The sequence below is a fragment of the Catharus ustulatus genome, chromosome 12 (genome assembly GCF_009819885.2).
Source record: "Catharus ustulatus isolate bCatUst1 chromosome 12, bCatUst1.pri.v2, whole genome shotgun sequence".
Classification (NCBI taxonomy): Eukaryota; Metazoa; Chordata; class Aves; order Passeriformes; family Turdidae; genus Catharus; species Catharus ustulatus.
The window spans coordinates 729728-740131 of NC_046232.1; the positions used below are offsets into that span (position 1 = coordinate 729728).

Consider the following 10404-nt stretch of genomic DNA (forward strand, 5'->3'; position numbering starts at 1 on the left):
CTGCCTCATAGCCCCCTTCCTGTCTTCTGTGGGTTTGCAGTAGCATTCCTTCAGCGGCTTCTCTGTGTGTGACCTAAGCTTACACGGTGTCCTCTATCTAATGTGTTACATATAGAAGCAAATTCTTCCAAATAAAAGTTTGACCTTCCAGAAGCTCAAGGTTTGTATTTCAGCCTTCCCTAGAAAGGGTTTTTACTTCCTAGGCATTGTATACTTGGGCCTTAACTAAACTGAATAAACCAAAACCAGCTGCATTGGGTATAGTGCTGCTGTTTTATAACACATGACAGCACAGTAGAGTGATCCCATTTAAGCTTTTTTCCCTTTTATCTATTTGCTGGTAGTGTTTGTGGTAAGTCAGGGTTGGAAACAAGTGGTCCCCTTTAGTGAAATTAAATCATGCTGAATGATCTAGGTCCATGTACTGCACAATTGTTGAAACAGGTGTTCAGCTTAAGTGCTCTCCTGCACTCACTGTTCAAGCATCAGGCCAAGCTGAGGCTGTCATTTCCCATGTCTATAATACAGCCCCACTCCTTTTCCTTCTGCTAAAATAAGCTGCTGTGCCACTTGCCCCATGCCTTCCAGCTCTGCTCTATTTCTGTTTAAAGGCAGGGGCGATTAACTGAGCACTTACTGCACCCATGACTACGTTTTTCCAAGAATTAGACACAAGGACTTGGAGCTGTAGCTTTTATTTTAAAAAAGTAAAGCTTTCATGCTAAACAAAATCAAATTTAGATATATAAACATCTCTGGTTTTGCAGATCTGTATGAAATGCTTTTATCATACTAAAAAATGACATAGGATGGTAGCAGTCCCTTGAACTGCTACAAGTTTCATACAAGAATCATCTGAATCAAGACACTTAAACTGGGCAGTCATAAATGTGAATTTCTTGGTCATCACCAACAGACACAATTTTGGACCCACTTCCATTGTATTTTACTCCCCAGACCTGTAAATAAAGACAGGCAAGTTTAGCAAGAGAGGACAAAGGAGAAGCATCATTGTGGCCCTCATATTTATTACAAGCAGTAGAGGAAGGGTTAGTGCAGTCACTGCATCAGAACTGGTGCAGGACCCTACCCTGCAGGAGCCACACCTGCTGCCAGGGGGTTACACCAGCCACAGTTACTCCAAAGGACTGGCCCCAGTTTGCATTTTCACTTGTGCCTGTCCTGCAGCCCTTTCTGAAACCAGGATTTTACAGTGCAGGAAAGCAAGAGAGGAAGTATTTGGGATGCAGACTGAAGAATGACCTGGTTTATCCTTGAGCTCTTCCAGAGAACCATTTCCCTACCAGTGCAGAACTTCCTTAGAAAAATGCAGCTCAGTCGTCTTGTTTGAGACAGTTAGATGAGCTCTCAAGTGCCCCCTTTCTATCAGAATGACATCAGCAAGGGTGATGAATGTGAAATGCAGGGTGGGTGTGCTGACCACGGGATGTTTTGGGCAATCTTGTACACTACTTGCATTAGCACCAAACCCAGCACTCCCAGTAACTGAGATGTAATCTTGATCCATCTCTGCTGGCCACAGACTGAATGAGATTATACACAACAACTACAGCAACAGGGCAGATCAAATCCCACTTGGTACTTCAATACTAACATCCCCGTGGCTATAGACAACTGAAAAGGTTACCAGAGGTACTATGGAAGAAAACATTCTAACAAAATCTCGAAGAACATCCTTTTGTTTGTTTCTTGCTCAACGATCCATTAAAATACAACATTGTTCTGTTTATCACCTGACACCTGCACAAAGAGTAAATAGGGTAGAAACCTAACTCCTTCCCTCACAGGTAGCTATCACTGAGCAATAAATTAAAACCCCACAGTATTACACTGGAGGAGGAAAAATTATCCAGTTTCCAGGCTGCTTTCAAACGTGTTTAGGTAATTCCATCATTTTAAGTAAGTATTTCCACCCTTACTCTGCACATGCTCTGTAAAGTAACAGAAATAAGACCAGAGACAAAGTTAACAAATAGAATCTGGTGAGACTTTGGCCACTCAGGATTGCCTTTACTTGGGCCTGAAAAATGTTAAATACTTGGAAGTAATTAATTAGTTCAATATTATGTACTAAATAACCAGAACCTGTAAGATTTCATTCTAACAAGCTGAAGTTGCATTACTGCAAGCCTGGAGCTGCAGCACCAGCACCAAGGTGAAGCACAAATGTGCACAACAGAAGCTCTCCTGGGAACCTGGGGACTGAGGGAATAGCAGCCATACCTGATCTTGGTGGTCAAAGAAAGTATGGACACAGGTCCTCGTGCCAGCATCCCAAACCTTTACACTTTTATCAGATGAACTGAAAGAGAAACAATACTGATCAGTTAAATTAATGGATTAACTAAAGTGTAATGCAAACATTAATATGGTAGACATAAGAAACTCTCTTTCACCCATCAAATATAGGGATGAACTACCAAAGGACTGCATCTTCTGCCAGGTTCCATTACCTTTAAAATAAATTTACTGCTCTAACATCTGCAGTGTGAAACTGATGACTCATTTTGACCAAAAAATTCTTTCAGCCAAGTTCTTTGGATAAGGAAATTCCTGTTACATACACTTGGTCCCTCAGCTGCCTTAGTTGTTTTCAGAATTAATACTAAAGTTCAAGTAGATTATGCACTACTAGTTTAGGTTGCAATTCCTGATTCAACAGCAATTTTTCAGCTGTTTAGAATCAAAATGCCCTTCTCTTAGGGTAGGTGTTTTTCACTTGCCAGGACCTACACTGCAGTGAGGACTTATCCTGTAAAATGTTCTCACTACATCTGGTATCACATCCCAGATTGGCTCAGGCCTTTAAATTTTGTATTATTTCATTACAGATCCCACTGCAATTTGTACACATTTAATTTTTATGATCCATCTCCCCTTATAATTTTTTTTTCCTCAGAAATCATGAACAATTAAAAATGCTCAATACCTGGAAACAAAATGGGTATCATCAGGACAAAATGCTACATTTAAGACCCAGGATCCGTGACCGCTTAATGTGCCAGCCAGGTTTGCATGTTGCCTGTGGAAAGAACACGTTAACGTTTGTGAGTTCCAGGGAAAATGCAACATGAACATACTCTAGCTAGTGCACTCATAAATGGCTCAATGGAAGGTGACTTCTGGACATTTCTTCATCCAAGCTGAACTGGTGCTACAGCAGATTCTGTTTTTCCATTTCAAACAGTTAACATAAAAAGAAGTCACTAAGAAGATACACTGGAGGACAAATAGTTTCACCAAGACCAAAGCAATACAGGTTTAGGGGGTGAATACCACGGAAGCAGGGCCTTTTCCTCCCTGAGGTCATCTACAACATATGCAACAGATAGGTCATAAATATAATTTCTTGGTACACAGGTGAACAGGTGTTTAAACTGAACACAAGCTCATACGACAGATACACAGAAGAATTAGCTTATTGCCTACAGGCAAGTATGAGGAAAGCAATTTGTTTTCAAGTTCCAGCTTTCTTCTACCTTTACACTTTTAAAAAGAACATCTAAGGATGCAATATTTAATGATCTACAATTATTATAATGGAAAATGTCACCAAAAGCTGAAAGGAATTCTGGAGAGCCGAGGGTTTGATCTGTGTTTCACAGTATCAGCCTCTCTAAGCACTTGCAGCCCCCACTCACACATCGTAGATTTTGATGTAGCCGTCGTCAGAGGCGGTGACCAGGAGCTGGGAGTCAGGGGAGAAGGTCAGAGAGCGGATGGGCATGGCATGGCCTGTGGGCACAGGGACACAGAGCTGGCAGGCACTGCTCTCATGACACAGGGCAGGCACTGCTCTCTCACACACACACACACACACACACACACACACACACACACAGAGGGCAGGCACTGCTCTCACACACACACAGGGCTGGGCAGGCTCTGCTCTCACACACGCACAGGGCAGGCACTGCTCTCACACACACACACACAGGGCAGGCACTGCTCTCACACACACACACACGCAGGGCAGGCACTGCTCTCACACACACACACAGGGCAGGCACTGCTGTCTCACACACAGGGCAGGCTCTGCTCTCACACACACAGGGCAGGCTCTGCTCACACACACACACACACACACACAGGGCAGGCACTGCTCTCACACACACACACACACACACACACACAGGGCAGGCTCTGCTCTCTCTCACACACACACAGGGCAGGCTCTGCTCTCACACACACACACACAGGGCAGGCACTGCTCTCACTGATGCCATCACTCAGGAAGCCCCTCCACACCTGCAGTGCCTGCTCACAGAGCATCCTCTGGAGCCTCCTTCTCTCCAAAGGATCTTTCCACACCAGAGAAGGGAAAGGGACTGCAATTCCCAACTCTGAATGTTATGGCATGTCTGCCACACAGAGCATCTAGTTTCTTCCAGCTCTGGGTCCGTATTAGAAATCATTTCATGTTTTATAGTAGGATTACATATTTAAGTGGTTGGGGCTTTGGTTACAACTGGGCAGAAACTGCTTGAGTATTAATAGTCCACTTATCTTTCAGAAAAAATGCATGTCTTCTACAACATAAAACATTCAGTTATTTTTAAGAACAGAAAAAAATTGCTTCAGAACAAATACCTTAAGAAAAAGAAAAACCATATGCATGGCAGCACACATTTGCCTTGGCTTCATTCCCTTGTACTTTTCCGCTATACAAGGATCTACAATTTAAGAATTTAGGTAAGCAGTACTGACTGTATCTTTTAAAAAGGGATTTATGATGAAGCCTGAGTTTACAGTTTGCCTCTGATATTTTAAGTGGCTCAGGTTAGAGCACACTAAATAACCAAGTACTGTCTAATGGACAAAAATGTCAACTCACATTTGCCATGGTTGCTGACAGAATTCTGACTTGCATTATATCCTTTAATTTTGTCAGAAATGAGGCCAGAATTTGGGTACTGTAAATAACCAAAACCATACCTTCTAGCGTATGCAGCAGTTTTCCAGTAGCAATATCAAAAATATTGATAATGCCATCTATTGCTCCACTGGCCAAGTATTTTCCATCTGGACTCTGCAATAAAGCACAAAAAGTGTAATTCAGCATCTGTGTGCATTTATGCTGTGTAAGCCCTAACATTCCCTTGGCAACTTTTCACAAATAATGATCTGTGCAAGACAGGGGCTCCAAAAATCCCCAAGACTATAAGCAAGAGCCAAATATTTTTTCCAGATGTGCAGGGGCAAATGTCCCACAATTTCTATTTGGAACTATGGCTGTCACTTAGTATTATTGTAGAGATAAAGTCATAGATGGAAACAAAAATATCTCTTTACAACATACTACAGCAATAGCAATTTCTCACAAGGAATTACCAACTGTGCTGCTTACATATGCAATGCTAAGGATGAACTTCCCTCTGGTGTCCAGAGAATATTCTTTCTTTCCAGTTTCAACACCGAAAATATTTACTTTCCCCACATGACTTCCTGTTGCAAGGTACTGGGAATCAGGTGAAAAAGCCAGGGACCAAGCATCAACTGCATTAAAAAATAAAAACCAGTTAGCTGGATCCTGTGTCTGGTTCCTGTTCAACAGTGTCAGCTCTGTATGCATCTGTTCAGATGTTCAACACTCTAAGAGTGCACAAGCTCATCAAGTTACCCCTTCTATTAAATTAATGGAGTGTATCTTGAGCCCCTCACTTACACTCAGTAAAATATTACATTTCTAGTAAGCCCCTGATCTTATGAGACCCTCGTGTAAAATAAATCTAGAATTGAAGACTGCATCAATTAAGTCTAAATTCTTGCTTTTTTCCTGGTAGCAAAAAATTCAAACTACTGAAAACAGCAACACTAGCACATAGCAAAGCACAGAAGATGCAGGAGAAATGCAGATACACAAACACAACACAGAAGACATTCCTGCAACTGAATGTCAAAACCCATCATTTTTTTTAGCAGTGCAATGTATTTATCTGGCACATGTAATTCACAGGCTTTTTTCTAAAAGCTTAATATTAATCCCCTAAAACACTGCAAGACTGTTCTTAAATTCATGACTTCCAGTGGACTCATGGAACACTTGGAATAAGACCTTAGGCCCTGAATTCCAGCTTGGAGAACATTAGCATTGTTGCCATTAATAACTGTTGTAATAACTTGCTTGCTGAGGACTGGACATGCTGGATAAAAAAGGATCATATTCACTGCAGTGTTATGAAGAATGTTCAGAGCTCCTTTGTAAATCCATCTGAATAAGCACTTGAATTCTTTCTTCCAAACATCTCTTTACCAATACACGTGTAGAGCAAGCTGCTTTCCATTCTGCTTTATGCATACAACAAAAAGCCAGCTATGTCTACCTGAGGAAGCACAGGTAGTGTGTAAAAATAAATGTGAAGTTGTCTCATGCTGCTTTGCGGTGAGTTCATAAAACCTCTAAGACTTCTGCAAAGACAGAAGAGATTACATCCCCCAGAGAGCTCAATCCCTAGTATACCCCAATGCCCCAGTGGTGCTCAGTGTGTGCCAGAAGAGTGCCAGTGTTTCCTGCAGAGCCAGCTGAGCACTGGTGACTCACCAGGACCAGCATCTATGGATTTGATCTGTTTGCCAGTGTCCAGGTCCCAGAGGCGGATGTGGGCGTCCAGGGAGCTGGATGCTGCAATGGCCCCTGTGTGGCTGATGTCCACTGACACCACCCCCAGCTGGTGACCCTCCAGAGTCCACTGCAGGTCCAGCTTCTCATCATTCCTGCAGTGCAAGGGAAGGAAAGCCTGGCTGGGAACAGCTGGAACGACCCCCAAACCTCACACAAAGCAGACAATCCACATTCCTCCACTTGCGCAAGACAGGGCAATCCAATCCTCCCATCAAATACCAAGGGCTACACACAGAGCTTTAGACTTAAAGAACTGACAGATCAATAATTTACCAGATTCCTGCCAAGCATCATCCCAACTCTGGAGCCATCCCACCAAGAGATGTCCAGCACACACCAGTCTGGGGGTGCTCACAGAGCTGGTGTTCACAAAGTGCCAGCACTGACATTTTCACAAGCTAAACCTGTCACTGAAGTGGAGCACATCCCTCGCACTGCTCTAAGAGACACAATAACTTATTTGCAAAAGTACACTTCCATAAGGATTATCAGGACCTGTTTTCAATAAAAAACAAAGACATCATTTCCTCTTTCTCACTATTCCCATTACTTTTTTCACAGTACACATCTCCAAATGCACTGTCTCATCAAAAGATGCATTGCTCATTCTCTGGTTGAGAAGTACATCAAGTATCCTCTGATACGCATTTTCAAAAGGATTCTCATTCTTTGGAGACGAAAGCACACCAGCATGCCACCACACACCAGTGGAGATAAGCTTCCTCAGAGCAGCACCTGTGTGCCAGGCTACCCCTTCCCTGAGGAAACTTCCCTTCCCTGAGGAAACTGCAGACTGTGGGAATTCAAGGCTGCTCCACACTGACTACTTCCAAGGCCTAACAGAGGTTAGCACGGAGCACTCACCACTTCCAGACCTTCACCAGATCATCCAGAGAGCCAGAGATCACTGTTTCAGATCCATCATTTTTATTTTTTCCCCAGGCAACTGACCAAATGGCATCATCGTGAGCTAAAACAGAATATAAGCACAGGAATTAAAAATTAAGTATTTTCTTTTCACAGAAGAGCACAGCCAGTTTTGGCAATAGATCCCCCCCGCTCCTCAGGTCTACTGAGTGCTCCGAGAGTCCTGTCACTGCTTTCTTTGTTCCAAAATATGCAACGTGTTGTGTGGCCAACGTCACTGCTGAAAAAGCAGCACAGCTACCTCTGAGTTACACAGATTTATGCCTAATATAAACATCACCAGGTCTCCTCACACGGATACCTGCCATTATAAACTTTACATCATCCCAGAGCACCGACATTGCTCAATACACGTTAGCGTCTGCTCACCTTGCTCTTGCTTGAAGAGAATACCGTACTAGAAAGAAAAAATAATTAATATTACACATGAGCAGCCTATATATATACATACACACACCTCAAGCCAACAGTTAGCTTAGCTAACGCTGTGTTTTGAATTACCTGTGTGGTCATGTCTTTCCGAAAGCAATCCCGACAGCAGCGCACAACAACGCGCCACACAACCTCTGCCGCCGGCGCGCATTGATGACGTCACGTACCGCCGAGAGCGCCGCGCCTCCGGCACGGCGCCCTTTGCCGCCCCCCTGTGGCCGGGAGGTCCCGGCGGACACTTCTCGCCGGCGGGAACGGCACGCGCTGCCCGCAGCGCCCTCAGGGACCGCGGAGCTGAACCGGCAGCGGGTCCTGACTCTCAAGGACCGCGGGGCTGAACCAGCACCGGGTCCTGACCTTCAGGGTCCGCGGGGCTGAACCGGCACCGGGTCCTGACTCTCAGAGACCGCGGAGCTGAACCGGCAGCGGGTCCTGACCCTCAGGGACCTCGGAGCTGAACTGGCACCAGGTCCTGACCTTCAGGGACAGCGGGGCTGAACCGGCAGCGGGTCCTGACCCTCAAGGACAGCGGGGCTGAGCCCCTGGCCCCTTGCCCCGCAGTTGTGTCCCACAGCTCTTCATGGCCGCCTCTCTTTCGTTCCGTGGCGCTCACCCCCAGGAGCCCGGGCCGGGCCCGTCGGAGCGCTCAGGATCTGCGGTGTGTGGTACCGTGCCAGCGGTGCTGCCATGGCAGCGATGCTGTGAGCTGTGGGACCGAGTGAGGGGCGCATTCCAGTCCGGCCTAGCCGTGTGGGAAGCTCCTGAGAACGGCTGAGCCCATGGTGTGAGGTGGGAGAGGCAAGGGGCAGGCTGGGCACGGCACTGACCGAGCCCACGCTCGTGGGGCTGCGGCACTGCCCTTGGCCCCCATCGCGCCACGGAACGCTTCAACTTCACAGAATCATTCCGGCTGGGAGGGACCTGCCAGACCATGAGTCCAACCCAAGTCGACCACCTTGCCAACTAGGCCAGAGCACAATGTGCCGCACCCATCATTTCTTGAGCACTTCAGGGACGCTGACTTCAGCATCTCCCTGAGCAGTTCCAATGCCTGACTGCCCTTTCCATGAAGAAATTCTTCCCGCTATCCAGCCTGAACCTCCTTTGACACAACTTGAGGCTGTTTCCTCTGGTGCTGTCACCTGTTTCCTGGGAGAAGAGCCTGATCCTCACCTGGCTGCACCCTCGTGTCAGGGAGTTACAGAGAGCAAGAAGGTCCCACAGAGCCCTCAGTCACTCCTGGTGTTCCAGAAAGGAAGTTTCCCTGATAGTCATCTCTGTCAGACCAAAAAGCAAAGGTATGACTTTAGTTTTGGAAGCTGAAGATTTTCAAGATGCTGCCTCTGCTTGAGTAAAAGTGGAAAAAATGTCAGAATTAAAGTTCAGGAGAATAAATCAGATTCCCTGAGGCTTAAAATTAAAGACAAAGGATCAGTGGTCTTTCACAGCTCTTAATCGGTTTTTATGTGTACACAAAGCTCTTTGAGATCAATAGAACTTGTCTGAGTAAGCAGAGTAACAACCAAAGCAGGAATTCTGAATGTGTCTTAACACAGTTCTGCAGTCAAGAATGAAAATCTGGGTAAAACTCTTACACATAATTACAGACTTTTACATATAATTACAGAATCCTTAGTTCTCTGATTAGGCTGCGGTTTGAGAAGATTTTAAGGCATACAGCTTTAATGTCTTGAATTTCAAAAATCCTCGTTTTCTCTTTAGTAATGACGCAATGGTAAACATTCTCCACAAGTAAAATAAGTTATTGTATTTCTTGCCAGGGTTCTTCTAAGGGTTGCTCCATTTAAACGTGCACTTAAAACATACTACTTTCACTTTATGTTCAAACAACCAAGCTTGGTCCTGCAGTTCTGTACAGAGTACTGCAGGACTGTAACATAATCTTTGGCAGACAAAGTGTTTCTAATCCCTCCAGAGGTTTCATATCATGCAAAGTTCTCTCTGTGCACTGGTGTTTACTCTGTACAGTGAACACCTTAGGCCTTCATGGGAAAAGATTGTTCCTGTGAGAGGGCAGAGTGGGATTGTGGGTTATTTCCTACATCACTTATGACACAAATCTGTATTTGTTAGAGTGAAAGCTGATTAGATGCTGCCTTGGTGCATCAAGAGGATAATCTGAAGCAAAGTGTGCCACATATTTGATTTACAGATAAATGGCCTCTGTGGAATAGTTACTGAGAGCAGGCTTCTGTTTGTCTGTCCTTGTTCTGGAGCACTGTGTCGGTGTGGTTATTCCAGCCCTAACCACAGCAGTGCCTTGGCAGTGCCCCTGGGTTCAAATTTTAAAACAGTTACAGGGAAGAAACCTGACACATTAAAAAGCATTTTGATCACCCCCAAATTGTGCTTACACATAGAAGTGACTTGGGATGCTGCAT

General features: G+C 44.9%; 1 protein-coding gene across 3 annotated transcripts; it reads right to left on the reverse strand.

Moving 5' to 3' along the window:
• Positions 1 to 679: 679 nt before the first annotated feature.
• Positions 680 to 8157, reverse strand: WDR61 (WD repeat domain 61). Of its 3 annotated transcripts, XM_033070502.2 has the most exons (10): positions 8072 to 8157; positions 7940 to 7967; positions 7508 to 7613; positions 6563 to 6735; positions 5369 to 5517; positions 4957 to 5050; positions 3663 to 3756; positions 2951 to 3043; positions 2245 to 2323; positions 680 to 959 (listed from the first exon to the last, which is right to left on the reverse strand). In XM_033070502.2, exons 1-10 carry the CDS (start codon positions 8081 to 8083, stop codon positions 870 to 872), a joined length of 918 nt encoding a protein of 305 aa, XP_032926393.1. In that variant the 5' UTR covers positions 8084 to 8157; the 3' UTR covers positions 680 to 869. The 3 variants fall into 3 exon arrangements, with proteins under 3 accessions (XP_032926393.1, XP_032926391.1, XP_032926392.1); XM_033070500.2 differs by lacking the exon at positions 7940 to 7967 and having other exon boundaries at positions 8072 to 8155; XM_033070501.1 differs by having other exon boundaries at positions 867 to 2323.
• Positions 8158 to 10404: the final 2247 nt, after the last annotated feature.

Coding starts and splice junctions, on each gene's coding strand:
- WDR61 (XM_033070500.2), bottom strand. CDS start 8,153: ATGCGCGCCGGCGGCAGAGGTTGTGTGGCGCGTTGTTGTGCGCTGCTG. Junction 7,614..8,071: donor GGAAAGACATGACCACACAG/GTAATTCAAAAC, acceptor ATTCTGTTTTAG/CTCACGATGATGCCATTTGG. Junction 5,051..5,368: donor TCATCCTTAGCATTGCATAT/GTAAGCAGCACA, acceptor GCTTTATTGCAG/AGTCCAGATGGAAAATACTT.